The sequence below is a fragment of the Ranitomeya variabilis genome, chromosome 4 (genome assembly GCF_051348905.1).
Source record: "Ranitomeya variabilis isolate aRanVar5 chromosome 4, aRanVar5.hap1, whole genome shotgun sequence".
Lineage (NCBI taxonomy): Eukaryota > Metazoa > Chordata > Amphibia > Anura > Dendrobatidae > Ranitomeya > Ranitomeya variabilis.
Genome location: NC_135235.1, coordinates 418,049,454 through 418,068,394, shown reverse-complemented (window position 1 = coordinate 418,068,394; position 18,941 = coordinate 418,049,454). Strand labels below are relative to the sequence as shown.

The window sequence follows — 18,941 nt, the reverse complement described above, 5'->3', positions numbered from 1 at the left end:
CTTTCCCATTACAATTGCTGCAAAGTAATGTACACTTCTTAAATGGGTTAACAAGGGAAGTATAACACTTTGCAACCCCTTACATTTATACACTAGCATTTCTGTCCCAGGACTCCTGGGGAGGGGGAGGGCACAGCTTATGGCATAACAGGAGAACAGTAAGGCTGGTGGCCCAAACCTCCTCACCTTTAGAGGTATCTTTGGGAGCAAGGATAGTTAGGGTCCCAGCCCTAGTGACAGTGCAGGACCCCTTTCCCTTTTTATGCAGTCACAGCGTGACACATACAAAATGAGGAAATTCAGAGACAACAAAAGAGGAAAAAAAATGGCACCATGGAAAAAAGTGGGTTTATATATGCTGAATGTGGAATTGATCGCCAAGAAGCAGTAAATGTGTGCTCATCCAACGTAAAATCCATATGCAATAGAAATAAGAAGAAATTGGTGGCGCTCACCAGTTCTGTTTGGAAGTGCAAAGTTTTATTTAGCATGATTCACTAACCTTAATCTACGTTTCTCTTTCAAGGGCACAGGATTATTTCGGAGATCATTATATTTAACTTTTGTCTTCTGGACTTTGTCGACAGTATTTGATTTTTTAGGATTCTTTTTGTTCATTTTCAGCAATCCTCTGTAAAACAAACAGTAGATTTTAATACAGTGGTCCTACAGTATTGGATAGCTTAATTTTGCTATATCAGAATTAACAGGTTTAGGTAAAGAACAAGTTCAAGAGAGGTTAAGCTTATACTACTGACAAAATGCCATATGGAAATATGACCATGAAGGTTGTAAATGATCTCTAAGACATTTGGATGGTGATCTTGGCAGAGGTGTGCAGCACTAATACAAATATTGGGGATCTAGTGTAAATCAATACATAGAAGAAAGTGAGGGGAGTGCTGCTGCACTTGTAACACCCCAGGTAACCGGTTGTTACAGTGATGTTGCCTTCCCTTCAGGGAGGGTGATATCATGATTGGAGGCAAGAAGGATTCTCTTGGCCAGGTAAGGCACTCACATTCAACACATTCCGAATCCAGACCAGAAGGGGGAGCTCTGAACCAGATTCAAGGGAGCTTCCCTCATCATCCCTCATGCTATAGGCATCCTGGTCTGGAGGAGGAGCTAGTTAGTCTCCAGTAGGGAGAGATAGGAGAAGGACGTCTGGAACAGACAGAGAGGCCGAGCAGCCACATGGGAGCTGCAGCCTCTGGAAAGAGAGATAACTTGAAGGGTTGAATAGTGGAGGAGTTTAGAGGAAGGAAGCACAGTGGAGGAAGAGGCTCAGAGGGGAAGAGCGGATGGACACCCTCAGAGCCAGAGCGCAGAAACCAGGCTCCGGGAGCCCGAGGTCGTGTTGTTTTCCAGAACGCGTGATAAAACCAGAGGGCATAGGACTGTATGTCAATTGCCCACACCAAGTCTGAGGTGAAGTAGTAACCTGAGAGCCCTGGTCATGATAGAGACTCTATAAAACGTCTCGCACTGCCTGTCTTACAGACATCTGTCTTAGGACAGGAGAGAGGGGACTTTGCCAGCAAGCTTCAATCAGCAGGGACCTCGCCAACTAGTAACACTCTATTACATGCTACATTGTCACATCATCCCCAGACATTTAGATCGGTGCCTACCAGTCAATTTTTGCGTATTAAACGCATCTGTTCTGATGACAGTGCGTTTGAACAGCAAGCCAAGATCCTTAAAAGTAATCTCCAGCAGAGAGGATACAATCATAAGGCTATATGTGCCGGCTATAGGAGGGCTAAGTTTACATCACGGGAAACACTCCTAGCCCACACTGGACATAACATCTCCAAAAAAAGATGCTCAAAAAATCAACCTGTGCGTTTTATAACTACCTTTTAACTCTGAATGGAGAGAGATATCAGCGATTCTAAAAAAATACTGGCCTGTGTTATTGGCAGATGAGGATGTCAAACCACATATCTCCATCCATCCGTCAATAACATGGCGGAGGTCAAAAAATCTTAAAGACATGTTAACAAGAAGCCACTATGTGGCACCTCACAATCCAATTTTTTCTGAACGAGTAGGCCCTAGGTGGGGATCATTTCAATGTGGGGACTGTTCCGCATGTAAATTCATAGAAAGAACCTCCACATTTGAAAACAGTAGCTTTGATAGAGTTTTCTCTATTAGGGTATGTGTCCACGTTCAGGATTGCATCAGGATTTGGTCAGGATTTTTCATCAGTATTTGTAAACCAAAACCAGGAGTGGAACAATTAGAGGAAAAGTATAATAGAAACATATGCTCCACTTTTGCATTTATCACCCACTCCTGGTTTTGGCTTACAAATACTGATGAAAAATCCTGACCAAATCCTGATGCAATCCTGAACGTGGACACATACCCTAACCCACTATATCAATTGTAGAACCGACAATGTTATTTACTACGCAAAATGTGCATGTAATCTCATTTACATCGGGATGACTACACGCGAATTACGCGTGCGTATTCTTGAACATGTACACGATATAAAGAATGGGGCTTTGGCAAGAGATATAGAAACTCTAAAAACAATACCAAAGCACTTTAGAGTATATCACAATAGCAACCCAAAAACGTTTAAGGTGAGAAGGATTGACCGTGTTCAATTGGGCATCAGGGGAGGTAATTATAAAAAAGAACTACTCAAAAAAGAGACAAGATGGATGGTAGATCTGGACACAGTAGCCCCTAAAGGCTTAAATGAGTTTGTTAGTTTCAAATCCTTTTTAGGTTAGCACAAATTTTAGCTTGTTGCTGTATTATTATACATGTTTTTTTATTCTACGTTTATTGTTTTTTTCTTTATACTACATTATGTTTCAGTCTCCGTTGCGTCATATGTTTTATGATCGCCTTTTTGATGTAATAATTATACTGCTTCCCTCCACTTCATTTATAGTATTTGTAATATCCTCTACTGGCCACCTTGGGAATGCTATGAAGAGCTCATGTATATCAAGTGCTATCCTGAGTATTTAGAAGATGACATCGTATATCATTGATGATTGCTAGCATAATACTAGAAGAATTAATGAAGCCATCTTCATCTTCAGTCACATATTTTGTATGATATTTTTATTTAAATCGGACTATGTAGCCTCAAAATGTTTTGTGACTGACCTGATATGATGCTCTTGTATATATATATATATGATGCATTTCTGCTATTATATGCTATCGGCGATTTGTGGAGGGATATGGCTATCAAGGGGTTAACCTTCACGGTGTTAGGGTGTCTAAATATTATTTTGCATTTAATATTTACCAGAGGGGTGTAGTTTATGTCACACATATGCGGGGGTATGACACGTATGTAGTCTGTGTTTTTATCAGTTGTATTGTAGTAGCGTAGATGTTTACCTCTTGCTGGTTTGTGGAGGTGCATGGCGCGCATGCGCTGTGGCGTCGCTGTGGGGAGGCGCTCTTCTGTTGTAGTGCATTGCTCTGGTTACCTGCCCAGTCACATGACCGGAGCATGTGGTCAGATGACGCGCACACTGAGCGCGGTCTCCACGGTGACGTCGCATCATGGCATCAGTGTGCCGTTGTACACGTGCCAGCAATGAGTTGTTGAGTATGTGTACATATAAAGACTGTAACAGCAACGCCATCTTACCTCCTGACGAAGCTGTGGATACAGTGAAACGCGCGTCGAGGTGTGCTCTGACTGGGTGATCCCCCTCTTTGGGTTAAACATGACTTCAGGTAATGATGACCTTATATGATAGTCTTGCCAGCCACAAGGTAATTGAGGATATTATTATCCCTTATATTGAGCAAGGTAAATATCGTTATATATCCTGCAGGTCAGCCGCAATATCGGCACTATATATGTGTTATTAGGCATATGGATTGTTACATTTTTTCCAGATATGCTCTTTAGTGGGGAGTCACATCAGTCTTTGGCTCTGTTATGATCCTGTACTTATCTTAAATAGTATCTCACCAAGTTTTAACATTTTGTGTATTGGTTTTAAACTTTTTGTAATAAAATATTTGGTTTTATTGATTATATTTGAGATCCAGTGTCTTCATAGTTCTCTATCGGTGTATACCTCACCAACTAGAGTAGCTCAAGTGGGAAAGGCTTACGGACCCCTGGGAGAGGGGTCCTCTATTGCCTCCAAGCCGACCGGACCACAGCTACCCCTGCACTTGGTACCCTGGACTGAGGACTGCTACCTTCAGTAAACCAGGTAAAGAATGCAAACCTGTGTCCTCGTTCTTTGCCATACACTTGAAGCCCTGGGGACCTACTTCACCTGTGGGAAGTTATGCCATCTAGCTGCCATTCCATCACCCCAGAGGACCCCTTAAGCAAGGTCGGTCCCTACTGACTGAATACCACAGGTGGCGTCACGAACAAACTTTATTACAATTCGCTTAAAAGACCTTTCCCTTTAATTGGGCGCCCAGGACCACGGACTGGGTCGCAGCTACCGTGACATCAACTTTAAGTACCGGACTCAGTACCGAGTACGAGTACCCCATGGCCCTGGCGGGCGACTCAGACTTGGCTTTACTTAAATGGGTGCAACAGAAGGAGACATCTGTGCCCGAACATCTGGTTAGAGCACAATTCTGACACACAAGCATTAAGATCTGTTCACATTTCACATATGCATGCAAAGTCTCTATAAAAGTTCTGTCTGGGTTCTTATCATCATTGATGGTAGAAATAGTCCAGCATTCAACACTTTTTGCTGTACAATTAATTACCCTCAGATGAAGCCCTAATACAAGTCAAAGAAGTCCATCAATGACCATTGGGTACATAACTAGAAACATAACCTTACAGAAACCAGAAGATGGAAGTGAAATCCCTAAAATATACAGGTTAGACACAATATTACTGACGGCAGTGCATCTTGTACACACATACAACTTGGCCTGTAATGGAAGCAGATGCCTTCATGACTACCGGCCTTGTCTCTACTTTGGTATTGGTTAGTATTATTTAGGGGTCATTTTCTAATTCTGCGAGTCACATACATAAATTGCCCTTACCTTGTTTTTCCTTCTTATCAGGACCTGACTCTCGTTTCATGTCTTGCAGAAGATGTGACAGGAAGTTATGAGGCATAAATTTGTACAGGAAACCACAAGAAGTGCAACCCATCTTTCTTACCCAGCTTTGTATATATCTATTTGAGGCAGTGAACCCATTGGTGGCCCAGATAAGTAGATATTAGGAGGCGGCTGAGTATGATAACGTCATTTCAGAGCACCGTAGACTTCCACCATGTCAGATCACTGTCACAACTGACGGCACAAAGGTAAGAGGGTGCACACTCAATATTAGGGTAAACATTTTGTTGTTTACATTGGAAACACTGGATTTTAAAGCAATAGAAATGTACATTGTATCATCCTCACTCAAGGATTTGATGATTTGCAAGCCCATAATGCACAAAGGATGAGTCAATTTGTTCTCTTAACTTGTGGTGGTACAGGGGGCTAAGACAGCTGTCAGATTTTATTAAGGGGGTCATTACAATGAACTGGCAAATAATTCTTTCATTCCAAAAACTGTACAAAGGCAATTGCATATTCCTTTTATCAAGGAAAGGAAAACATCAGTAAGACTATGTGCACACGTTGTGGATTTTTCAGCTCAGTTTTTGATAAATCAGCAGGTAAAACGCACTGCGCGGATTTCCAGCATTTTTTGTGCGAATTTCAGCGATATTTTCTGCAGCATGTGCACTGCGGATTTGGTTTTCCATAGGTTTACATGGTACTGTAAACCTGATGGAAAACTGCTGCGAATCCGCAGCGTCAAATCCGCTCCGAATCGGCAGGCAAATCCGCAACGTGTGCACATAGTCTAAAGGAAAGGCTCTAGTACAGTTAAAGCAGAAAAGTGATGGAATGTGCCTCCTCAAGAAGTAGTGATGTCAGACACTAAAATTCATCTAAGAAAGTTCAGTCTGATAGATGTATTTCTTATTTTAAATGAACAATGATTATTATTATTATTTATTTATATAGCACCATTCATTCCATGGTGCTGTACATGAGAAGGGGTTACATCAAAATACAAATATCACTTACAGTAAACAAACTAACAATGACAGACTGGTACAGAGGGGCGAGGACCCTGTCCTTGCGGGCTTACATTCTACAGGATTATGGGGAAGGAGACAGTAGGTCGGGGGTTGCAGTAGCTTCGATGGTGTTGAGGTGGCCGTGTGGTCATTACAGGCTGTAAGCTTCTTTGAGGAGGTGGGTTTTCAGGTTTCTTTTGAAGGATCCAAATGTGGTGGATAACCGGATGTGTTGGGGCACAGAATTCCAGAGGATGGGGGGATATTCGGGAGAAGTCTTGGAGGCGATTGGGTGAGGAGCGAATAAGCGTGGAGGAGAGAAGGAGGTCTTGGGAGGACCGGAGATTACGTGAGGGAAGATACTGAGAGATTAGTTTGGAAATATATGGAGGAGAAAGGTTATGGATGGTTTTGTAGGTCAGTGTTAGTAATTTAAACTGGATACGCTGGGAAATTGGGAGCCAGTGAAGGGATTTGAAAAGAGGGGAAGCAGAGGAGTAGCGAGGAGAGAGATTAATTAGTCGGGCAGCAGAGTTAAGGATGGACTGGAGGGGTGCGAGAGTGTTAAGGCCCCGTCTCACATAGCGAGATCGCTAGCGAGATCGCTGCTGAGTCACAAGTTTTGTGACGCAACAGCGACCTCCATAGCGATCTCGCTATGTGTGACACGTACCAGCGATCAGGCCCCTGCTGCGAGATCGCTGGTCGTGTCGGAATGGCCTGGACCTTTTTTTGGTCGTTGAGGCCCCGCTGACATCGCTGAATCGGTGTGTGTGACACCGATCCAGCGATGTCTTCACTGGTAACCAGGGTAAACATCGGGTTACTAAGCGCAGGGCCGCGCTTAGTAACCCGATGTTTACCCTGGTTACCAAAAAAAACAAACAGTACATACTCGCCTTTCGGTGTCCAGGTCCCTTGCCGTCTGCTTCCTGCTCTCACTGACTGCAGCCGTACAGTGAGAAGTGAGAGCACAGCAGTGACGTCACCGCTGCGCTCTGCTCTCGCTGTACGGCCGGATCTCAGTCAGAGCAGGAAGCAGACGGCAAGGGACCTGGACACCGAAAGGCGAGTATGTAGTGTTTGTTTTTTTTGGTAACCAGGGTAAACATCGGGTTACTAAGCGCGGCCCTGCGCTTAGTAACCCGATGTTTACCCTGGTTACCCGGGTGCTGCAGGGGGACTTCGGCATCGTTGAAGACAGTTTCAACGATGCCGAAGTCGTTCCCCTGATCGTTGGTCGCTGGAGAGAGCTGTCTGTGTGACAGCTCCCCAGCGACCACACAGCGACTTACCAACGATCACGGCCAGCTCGTATCGCTGGTCGTGATCGTTGGTAAATCGCTTAGTGAGACGGGGCCTTTAGAAGGTAGGCTACAGAGGAGGAAGTTGCAGTAGTCGAGGTGGGAGATGATTAGGGCATGCACAAGCATTTTGGTAGATCACAATAGCATTTTTTCTGCTATATAGTTGTCATGAACTCCGCTCTGTCATACATTAAATTTTTAATCACTTATCATCACTTGGGTTTTGGTGTGAATTTTTAATTAAAAAAAACTGTAGTAATTTGACAAGTGCTGAGCGAAATAATAGGAGTATGTCCTGACTGCAAGGATGGAGGTCGTGAGGATCATTCAAGGGAAGGAGATCATACGTCATTGGCTGGAAGAAGCTGAACAACCCCATATAGGCTGATAAATGGGGACATCCTGAGTCGGGCTTTCTCCTTCTTTATTTGTATGCCATGGCGATAGATTGCCTTTCCTCCCTCTCCTGTATATTGTTGTACTTAAAAAGTGTTGAATATTAATTTACTCTTTTAGATCATGATAAATGTAATACATTTTAAAGTTATTTAAAAAAATCCTCCTCGCCTTGGTATTACTGTTAGACACTTGTTATGCTGCCCTCTGGTGATTTGATTCTCTTCAACAACCTTCACCTAATGCATTCCGAGTAGTGATGGGCGAGCACTAATATGCTCGGGTGCTCGTTGCTCAGGTCAAGCATTTGGACTGCTCAACGAGCCCAATGTTAGTCTAAGGGAAACGCAAGCATTTTTCTGGCGGCCCCCCCAGTGGTCTGCAGAGGCACTAGAAATTGCAGAAGTCGATGGGAACAGTGCTCAAATGACATGGGAATAGCATGGGGAAGACCCCTGGAAGCATTTGTGACTCCAAGGTCACTGCTGTGAACAATGTTGTCAGAGTCTTACGCCACTTTTACAGACTCACAATAAAACATACAAAAACTAAACCAAAATGGATTTTCCTGGGAAATATGTTAGGCTACGTTCACATTTGCGTTGTGCGGCGCAGCGTCGGCGACGCAACACACAACGCATGCAAAACGCATGCACAATGCAGCGTTTTGTGACGCATGCGTTCATTTTTTGCATGATTTTTGTCGCAGAAAAAACTGCATCATGCAGCATCCTCTGCGCCCTGACAGTTGCGCCAAAATGACGCATGCGTCACAAAACGCAAGACAACGCATCTCCATGCGCCCCCCATGTTAAATATAGGGGCGCATGACGCATGCGTCGCCGCGGCTGCGCCCGACGCTGCGCCGCACAACGCTAATGTGAACGTAGCCTAAAGGAACATCCTTTTTATAGTAATGACTTGTATATAAGGCAAAATAAATAACCAAAAACAAAAATGCTCCTCCACACCTTGGGCTATGTTCACATGTCGCGTTTTTGATGCGTTTTTTAACTTTAACATTGCTTTCAACCAAGACAAATGCATTCACTGGGAAATGTCATTTGAACATTTTACAACCTTGTCTGGCCATGTGGTGTGTGACTCATCATCAGACACATCTTGTTTCATTTATGAAGGAGGGACTCTGAAAATCACAAAGACATACCTCCCAACTTTTGAAGATGGGAAAGAGGGACAAAGTTTGTGGCGTGCAACGCGCGCCGCGGCAAATTTTAGGCCACGCCTCTGACCTCACCCATTCATAATTAGTCACACCCATATCCACGTCCCAACCACACCCATTTAGCATTGCTGATCACACTGTTTCATATACAATAATTAAACAAAAAAATATGGCCACACAGTGCTCCATACCGTATAATGGCCACACATGATGCTCAATACTGTATAATGGCCACACATGATGCTCAATACTGTATAATGGCCACACAGTGCTCCATACTGTATAATGACTGCACATGATGCTCCATATTGTATAATGGCCGCACATGATGCTCCATATTGTATAATGACCGCACATGATACTCCATACTGTATAATGGCCACACATGATGCTCCATACTGTATAATGACCGCACATGATGCTCCATACTGTATAATGACTGCACATGATGCTCCATATTGTATAATGGCCGCACATGATGCTCCATACTGTATAATGGCCGCACATGATGCTCCATACTGTATAATGGCCACACATGATGCTCCATACTGTATAATGACTGCACATGATGCTCCATACTGTATAATGGCCACACATGATGCTCCATACTGTATAATGACCGCACATGATGCTCCATACTGTATAATGACCACACATGATGCTCCATACTGTATAATGACCGCACATGATGCTCCATTTTGTACAATGACCGCACATGATGCTCCATACTGTATAATGGCCACACATGATGCTCAATACTGTATAATGGCCACACACAGTTCTCCATACTGTATAATGATCCCACATGATGCTCAATACTGTATAATGACCCCCCCCCTCCTGTATGCATGGCTCATTTCCCTCCCATCCCATATACATGGCTTATATTCCCCCTCCTGTGTGCATGGCTCATATTCCCCCTCCTGTATGCATGGCTCATATTCCCCCCCGTATGCATGGCTCATATTCCCCCCCCCCCGTATGCATGGCTCATATTCCCCCCCCTGTATGCATGGCTCATATTCCCCCCTGTATGCATGGCTCATATTCCCCCCCCCCCGTATGCATGGCTCATATCCCCCCCTGTATGCATGGCTCACATTCCCCCCCCGAATGCATGGCTCATATTCCCCCCTCCTGTGTGCATGGCTCATATTCCCCCTCCTGTATGCATGGCTCATATTTCCCCCCCCCCCCCCCCGTATGCGTGGCTCATATTCCCCCCCCTGTATGTGCAGCGCCCCAGAGTTCTGGTCGTTGCAGTACTGTGGCTTCGCCGCTAAGGGGAGCCATGGTACGTTCGATGGCACCGAAGGAGTTCCTCCAATCAGGTATCACAGACACCAATATGTTTCATAGCTGGGCCTCCGGGGGGAGCTAAGGGTGCTATTCATTAGGCCACTCCCCACCATAGTGGGTAAACTGGGGGTCAGGCAGAAAGTCAGAGAGAACGCTGACGGGATTGAACGGAGCAACACCCTGTGGCAGGGGGTGTTGTGAAGGGAGAGACTGTAGGGTCTCTGCCAGGGGTGGGATCCTGGCAGAGGCTTGGCATTGAAAGAACGTAACGGGTCCGCGCAGGCTCCTGGAAGCGGCGGGACTCAAGGAAAGGACTAGAAGCGAGACAGATTGTGCTGAGTGAGAAACGAGATCAAGCAGAAGGAGAATACCAGCAGGGGTTGTGCTGAAAGAGGCAGCACCTTGCTGAGGCGCAATACCGGTGGCCGGAACGCCGAGGGAGTGGATTAGAATACAGCTTCAAGCCATACTCCAAACAGCGGCAGGACAGTCGGTCTCAGGCGGGCTGTCTACCACATATCACCTATGAAGTCTTGGGGGGCAATTGCGGGAGAGGGGCGTCTCTAGGGTCCCGGAAGAACTCCAGGCCTACCTGACAAACGGGTGCCATTCCAACCTGAATACAGGGAAGGGGTGGATTACAGAGGAACATCAAATCGAGTTGTGAGGGAACTTAAGAAACAGACACAACCGTTGTGGGGTTACTTTCCGTAAGCACAGCAGGGAAGGACTACAACACATAGCGCTAGAAGGAAGGCACAGATTTCCACCTGAGAGGAGAACTCTGGAGGTGCCATTGGACCGGCCGGACTCGCGCAGCCTGGTGAACCGTATTCTGGACTGAGGACTCAGAGATCTCCAGTAAAGAGGTAAAGAGACTGCAAACTGGTGTCCTCGTTATTTACCGCGACTTACACCCCACAACCGCACCGTTACATCGCTACCATTACTACCACCTATTTCACCGGACGTCCCCCACTGACGGACAGGGCCACGGACCGGGTCTAGCCACCGTGACAACCCCAGGACTGAGACCTAGAGACCCGGCTCCGGGTACCCCTCGGCCCTGCGGCGGTGTGGGGGCGCTCCAACTTGGCGTCACGAACAGGATCTACTTAAGCCTGAAGAATCAGGTCATGTGTGCCTAGAGACTGTGATTTACTGTGCTTGGACTGTACTTTATTGCAAGACTGTGTGCTGTGCCATTTGCCGCCAAAATCCGCCGCCATTGCAGCGCTGAGGAAAGCACAGGAAGGGAAGAGGGGCGTGGAGTGGGCGTAGACGAGCTGGAGAGCGCGAAGAATAATGGCCGCCCAGTCTAAATATTTCTGTGCAGTGAGGACGTGTCCGTCAGCAGCAGAGATCCGCCTCCTAATCCTTAATGGGGGGCGGAGGCAGAGAAAACGAAACTGCTCACGCAGGAGAGAGCGGGAAAAAGACCAGGAAGCGACCCACGTGGAGGACGCTATGGCCAGCAGCTCCGAACCCGACAGCGGGGTTGAAGTGGAAGTCTCCCCTGACTACCCGGCTGAGCCCAGCAGCTTGTCCTCAGTGGATAACACCAAATTCCTGAGAGCCGAGATGGAGGATTTATATAACCAGCTCCTCCAACTGCATGTAAGAGTCCAGGCCCCGCATCAGGTGGGACCGGCAGTGGATTCCCGGACATCGGAAGAACCAGCGGGACCTGTCGCGGAAAGTGGAATCGTACCAGTGGGTGAGTCCACCGATCCTACCCCACTAGCAGAGGGTGTGTTAGTGGGTCCCGTAGCAGCACCACCTCTCCCGGGGACCCATAGACTTCAGCGCCTGTTACCATGGGAGGAAGTCACGGGCATGGAACACCGTATGCGAGCCCCAATCACCCCTACTCCCTTGCCGTGTGAGGTCAGCGCGGAGCGCACGGTGTGCCGCTGGGTGAACCCTGGATCCAATCTCATGGGGTTCCCCGGGGTGGAGACCCAGAAGGGAGAAATGGTGCAGGCCCTAAGCTGGGAGGAATACCAGATCCAGCTAGAACAGCGGTGGCGAGAGGAAGAGAAAACACATCAGGCTAAACGGGAGGCCTATCATCAAAAAGATTTGGCGGTCAAGGACCGGGCCCGTAAGGACCCCACCACTCACCAGGCCCCGCGCAGGCAGGGCATCATCACCGTCTTTAAACTCCAAGGAGGCTGGGGCTTCATTAAAGAACCGGGGCTATACGCAGAGGTCTTTGTTAACCGACGGGATGTCGAGTCACACCTTAGAGAGGGTCACCCCGATCGAGACCTCTATCCGGGAGACAGTGTTACCTACACCCGGCACCTTGGGGAAAAGGGGTGGTTCGCTCTGAACGTCTACAAGAAAGAGAAACCAGCCCCTGTGGCCAAAGTGCCGCCGTGTGACCGATCTGTAACCACCCTGGTCGGCCCCACCTGCCTGACCACGGAACTTGCGATCTGCCACCCGATCGCCGCCACCACTGTCGTGCCTAAAGAGGTGCCCCTTCGAGTGACCGATGTTCCGGATGTGCCAGCACAGAGAGAAGTGGGAACACAGACCTTGATCGCCGCGCACGACCTGGTCGTGCAACAGACCCGAACCCATGGGGTGTATCTGGCAGCGGGAGTGGACCTGAAACCTGGATTGCAGGGGTCCGCCCGCCAGGAGGCGCCTCATGGAAACTTCTGAAAGAAGAGTCACTTTGTGAAAATGTAAATAGTTACTGTTTGTTCTTTTGAGTTGTTGCTAAACCCGCCCAGGGTTAATGGATCTCTTTGTTGACCCGGGATCCCTGTGTTTGTTCTGAGTTTTCCTAAAATTTTTGCACAAGTTTAAAGAACTGCAGAAATCATGGACTGTGCATGATTCGAACTTCCTTTGTAAATAGTTTGCACCTTCTTAAAGGTGCACCCTACTGGTTTTAGCCAAAGACACTTTGCGAAGATACCATGCCGGAACCTTTGCATGGGCCGGTAGGCTGAGAAGACGAGCTACCTTAGAAAGACTTGGTCTCCTCTTAAAGGGGATGTGAGAAACTGAACTTGAGAGAGATACTGTTGCAGAACAGTAATGCCATAATGATGCCTTGAAAAGAAATGTAACTGTTTTACATGCTAAGTTATATGTGTTGAATTTGTTGAAATGTCTAAATAATGTTTTGCAGAAAGAAAAGATGCAGAGAGCCCGTAGGGGTAGAGATAGAGGTCTGCATAGTTGAAAGTAAGCAAAGTAATAATGAAGGTGAGGATAGAAGGTAAACCCCGCGTCCCCATTGAAAGTTACTTTGTTACTAAGGACAGAGAGTGAACCCGTAGGGGTTAGAGAGTGAGTCCTTAAAGGAGCCGAGTAGAGCTGGCTCAGAGTTCTTTAAACGAAAGGAATGTTATGTCTATACCATGTATAGTAGAGAAAGGCAGTAGGCCCTGGATGAACAGGGCGGTCCTGTAAAAGAAAGGAGAGGCAGTAGGTCTGGTGCCATAGGGACAGGCGGTCCTGCAGGTTCAAAGTAGGAGAATGTGAAGTTACCTTACCCTGTAATGTGATTATAGGAAGGCCTTTGGTAAACTAAGAGTGTATGTTTCTTAAAGGCAATGTTAATTTATTGTTCCAGAATTTGCACTAAGTAGAATACCCGGTTGGGTAACAGGAGTTATGCATAGCCTGTAATTTATAATGTTGACCATGTTTGTAACGTTAAAAGTGTCCTCACCTCCCATAAAGGGAAGCCTGTTCAAGTATACTTATTGTTTTGCACTCAACAAAATTGTATGTCTGTTTGCTAATCTGTATTGTTGTTTTTCTTCCCAGTCCCGGAGTACTGTGTTTAACCAGGGGGGAGTGCAGCGCCCCAGAGTTCTGGTCGTTGCAGTACTGTGGCTTCGCCGCTAAGGGGAGCCATGGTACGTTCGATGGCACCGAAGGAGTTCCTCCAATCAGGTATCACAGACACCAATATGTTTCATAGCTGGGCCTCCGGGGGGAGCTAAGGGTGCTATTCATTAGGCCACTCCCCACCATAGTGGGTAAACTGGGGGTCAGGCAGAAAGTCAGAGAGAACGCTGACGGGATTGAACGGAGCAACACCCTGTGGCAGGGGGTGTTGTGAAGGGAGAGACTGTAGGGTCTCTGCCAGGGGTGGGATCCTGGCAGAGGCTTGGCATTGAAAGAACGTAACGGGTCCGCGCAGGCTCCTGGAAGCGGCGGGACTCAAGGAAAGGACTAGAAGCGAGACAGATTGTGCTGAGTGAGAAACGAGATCAAGCAGAAGGAGAATACCAGCAGGGGTTGTGCTGAAAGAGGCAGCACCTTGCTGAGGCGCAATACCGGTGGCCGGAACGCCGAGGGAGTGGATTAGAATACAGCTTCAAGCCATACTCCAAACAGTGGCAGGACAGTCGGTCTCAGGCGGGCTGTCTACCACATATCACCTATGAAGTCTTGGGGGGCAATTGCGGGAGAGGGGCGTCTCTAGGGTCCCGGAAGAACTCCAGGCCTACCTGACAAACGGGTGCCATTCCAACCTGAATACAGGGAAGGGGTGGATTACAGAGGAACATCAAATCGAGTTGTGAGGGAACTTAAGAAACAGACACAACCGTTGTGGGGTTACTTTCCGTAAGCACAGCAGGGAAGGACTACAACACATAGCGCTAGAAGGAAGGCACAGATTTCCACCTGAGAGGAGAACTCTGGAGGTGCCATTGGACCGGCCGGACTCGCGCAGCCTGGTGAACCGTATTCTGGACTGAGGACTCAGAGATCTCCAGTAAAGAGGTAAAGAGACTGCAAACTGGTGTCCTCGTTATTTACCGCGACTTACACCCCACAACCACACCGTTACATCGCTACCATTACTACCACCTATTTCACCGGACGTCCCCCACTGACGGACAGGGCCACGGACCGGGTCTAGCCACCGTGACAACCCCAGGACTGAGACCTAGAGACCCGGCTCCGGGTACCCCTCGGCCCTGCGGCGGTGTGGGGGCGCTCCATATGCATGGCTCATATTCCCCCCCCTGTATGCATGGCTCATATCCCCCCCCGAATGCATGGCTCATATTCCCCCCCTGAATGCATGGCTCATATTCCTTCCCCCTGAATGCATGGCTCATATTCCCCCCCCCCGAATGCATGGCTCATATTCCCCCCCCGAATGCATGGCTCATATTCCCCCTGGATGCATGGCTCATATTCCCCCCTGAATGCATGGCTTATCTCTCCACCCCCCCGCTCCCGCTCCCATCTTGCATGGCGCACCGGCTTATGTCCTCCTTCATCCACCCATCCCCCCGTCCCCCCATCCCATACTCACCTGTGCCACACTGCACAGCCGCGCCGACATCCCTCTCGTTCTGTCCCAACTCCCGGCGCAGCACCTTCTTCCTGCGTGAGCGGTCACGTGATACTGCTCATTAAGGTAATGAATATGCGCATATTCATAACCTTAATGAGCGGTACCACGTGACCGCTCATTCAGGACTAGCTGTGTATGCCGAGACCAGGCATCGCTGGGGCAAGGTGAGTATGCGTCTTCAAGGAGGGCGGCTGGCCGGGGGGGGGGTTGGGGGGTTGGTCAGTCGGGAGGTGAACCAGGACTTGGCTTAACACAGGGGTGTCGCTTAACACAAGGGGGCGTGTCGGTTTGCTTTTCCTGCTGTCTGTTATGACCCCAATGGCAGAGGGTCTCAGAAATAAATACCAAGTCTGCAAACACAAAAAAAACAGCTCATAGGGCAGTGGTAACTGGGCTGACCATATATCTAATCCTAGCACCACAAATAGCAGCAGCCGGGGAACGTGCCTACGTTGGTTCTAGACGTCTCGCGCCAGCCGGAGAACTAACTAACCCTAGAAGGGAAAAGATAGACCTTACTTGCCTCCAGAGAAAAGACCCCAAAAGTTGGATACAAGCCCCCAACAAATAATAACGGTGAGGTAAGGAGAAAAGACAAACGTAAGAATGAACTAGATATTTAGCAAAGAGAGGCCCACTGACTAATAGCAGAATATAGTAAGATGACTTATATGGTCAGCAAAAACCCTATCAAAATTTCCACGCTGGATATTCAAGAACCCCCGAACCGTCTAACGGCCCGGGGGGAGAACACCAGCCCCCTAGAGCTTCCAGCAAAATCAGGAATCACATTTAGTACAAGCTGGACAAAAAATAAGAGCAAAGCAAATAACCAAAAAACAAGGAATCAGGACTTAGCTTAATTTTGCAAGATCCAAGACCAGCAGACAGGAGCAAACAGAAAGGAACTGATTACAACGATGCCAGGCACAGGACTGAGAAACCAGGAAGTTTATATAGCAACACCCCTGGACTAACGACCCAGGTGGGTGCCAAACAGAGGAAAGACAATCCCAGAGTCATATCACTAGTGACCACAAGAGGGAGCCAAAAAAGTCTAATTCACAACAGCTGTCTGCGGGATCAGAGCGTCCCGTGCGGGACTGCAGGGCAAAGCATCAAATCCGGGACAGTCCCGCACAATGATGGACGGTTGGGAGCTATGACAAAGACTATTTTGATAGGGCCATCAGGCGGCCTTTACTATTCTTAAAGGACCAGCAGTTGGACCTCACTATTCTTAGAGAGTCATCAGCCGGCTATGCTTTGTTGTTCCCATTATTAAAGCAGGTCTCCTATACTCTTATTGCATATGCAGTGAGTGGCAGGGCTTCCCAAAATTTGGACGCACCCCAATACCCTTTTGAAGAGACGTATAGGAGGGCCTCATGAAAACAATAGTCCCATTATTAGGAAGTGGGTCTCCCATACTGTTTGCCTATGCAGTGAATGAAAGCCTGCCCAAAATTTAGATGCACCCCGATACCCCTTTGAAGAGATGTACAGGAGGGCCTCCTGAAAACAATGTTCCCATTATTAGGAAGGGGGTCTCCCATACTGTTTGCCTATGCAGTGAATGCAAGGCCTGCCCAAAACTTAGATGCACCCCAATACCTTTTTAAAGAGATGTACAGCAGGGCCCCGTGAAAACAATATTCCCATTATTAGGAAGTGGGTCTCCCATACTGTTTGCTTATGCAGTGAATGCAAGGGTTGCCAAAAATTTTGAGTCAATACAATGCCCCTTGGAAGAGACGTGGAGGAGGGCCTCATAAAAGAAGGTTCCCATTAGAAAGGAGTGGGTCTCCCATAGTGTTTGCCTATGCAGTGAATGCAAAGGCTGCCAAAAATTTTGAGTCACTACAAAGCCCCTTGTAAGAGACGTGAAGGAGGGCCTCATAAAAGAAGGTTCCCATTAGAAAGAAGCAGGTCTCCCATAGTGTTAGCCTATGCAGTGAATGCAAGGGCTGCCAAAAATTTTGAGTCACTACAATGCCCTTTGGAAGAGACGTAGAGGATGGCCTCATAAAAAAATGTTCCCATTAGAAAGGAGCGGGTCTCCTATACTTGTAATGCCCATGCACTAAGTGTATGGGCTGACAAATATTTACCCTGGGGGGTATACATGAACATACTGTATAAAAAAATTTTTACGGGCATCATAAACATCCTTTAAAATTTTTTGTAGTTGTTGCATCACAGACCACGGTCACCCTGGTGATATGGTAGTGGAGGATGAGGAGAAGGAGGAGGACAACAGCAAATAGCCAAAATCAGGAATGCATCCTCTTTGATTGTGAGCAGACAGAGTTTCAGAACACAGAGAAGAGGGATGGTGATGCTAATTAGGGCGTTATCGCCGCTCACCATCTTTGTGGAGTCCTCAAAGTTTTGGAGGATGGTGTAGGAGACTAGCAGGTGCGTAGAATGCAGTGACACACAGGAGGCAGAACAAGGGTTAACAGGTTTCTTTATAATATATAAGGGGAATGGGAATAGCAGGGGGGGGAAATATAGATTCACTGGTGCAGGGAAGAACAGTAAAGAGGAAATAATGGTTCAAGTTATCAGTCTCTGGGTCCTGGAAGAAGGATGCTGGAAGATTCCTCGGTGGTGCCGCAGGCGGCGCGAGATGTCTCCAATCCAGTCTTGTAGAAAAGACATGCACTGTCTCTGCATGTTGACAAGTCTTCTGGGTCCTTCACCACGTAGTCTCCTGTTCCGGGTATGAGATGCTGTATGGGGGCAAGACCGCGGCACAGTGGGTGAAGCAAACAGTTCAGCAGTAAAGTACACAGTTCAGTGGCCGCAGCCGCAGGCGTAGTCTAGCACTCAGCATGCACCGCAGGAATATTACTGAGTGGGGCCTCCGCGAGGGTCAGCGAAGCGGTGTTGTGAACTCCGTCTCGGTTTCAATGTGGTGCAGGGGTCTCTCTGAGCTGTAAAGAAAAGAAAAATAAACCAGCTCACCCGTGATGCATTAGCTGAGCTTCGGGAGCACGGACACGCTGTGTCCAAACGTATAAAGTCTAAAAGAAGAAAAATGTCCAGCTCCACCGAATCTGTGAAGATAAAATTTCTTTATTCACAAACTTGTATCATAGAGGGTACAAACTTTTTTGTACATGATTTGCTCGCCATTCCACTGGCAAGGTTCTTTGAGGAGTGCGTGGCTGTCCTTTCTCCTTCTGTATGTTTTGCTGCCAGATAAAATGTTCTTGATCATAACGATTGGGGGGGCTTGCCAGCCGTTGTTCGTTCAGAGTGCCTCAGATTAGAAGATGTAGTGGAATTCTCTTGTGGAGGAGAATCTGACCGTAGGGAAGGAGTCATAGATGAGCCTGCGT

General features: G+C 47.5%; 2 protein-coding genes across 3 annotated transcripts in view; one reads left to right on the top strand and one right to left on the bottom strand.

The window, feature by feature from the left end:
• Positions 1–5,081, bottom strand: part of TMC8 (transmembrane channel like 8) — a 92,041-nt gene extending 86,960 nt beyond the window's left edge. The window contains exons 1-2 of one of the 2 annotated variants that reach the window (XM_077251351.1): positions 5,026–5,081; positions 503–631 (exon numbers count right to left, since the gene is read on the bottom strand). In XM_077251351.1, coding sequence (XP_077107466.1) covers positions 503–618 — 116 coding nt within the window. In that variant the 5' untranslated portion in view covers positions 619–631; positions 5,026–5,081. Of the gene's footprint in view, positions 1–502; positions 632–3,378; positions 3,472–5,025 lie in introns of those variants that run through there. The other variant, XM_077251350.1, reaches the window with a different exon arrangement.
• Positions 5,082–5,275: 194 nt separating this feature from the next.
• The window catches only part of TMC6 (transmembrane channel like 6), a 165,526-nt gene continuing 151,860 nt past the window's right edge, over positions 5,276–18,941 (top strand). The window contains exon 1 of the mRNA XM_077251349.1: positions 5,276–5,294. The gene's annotated coding sequence lies outside the window, so the exon portion shown is untranslated. The remainder of the gene's footprint in view (positions 5,295–18,941) is intronic.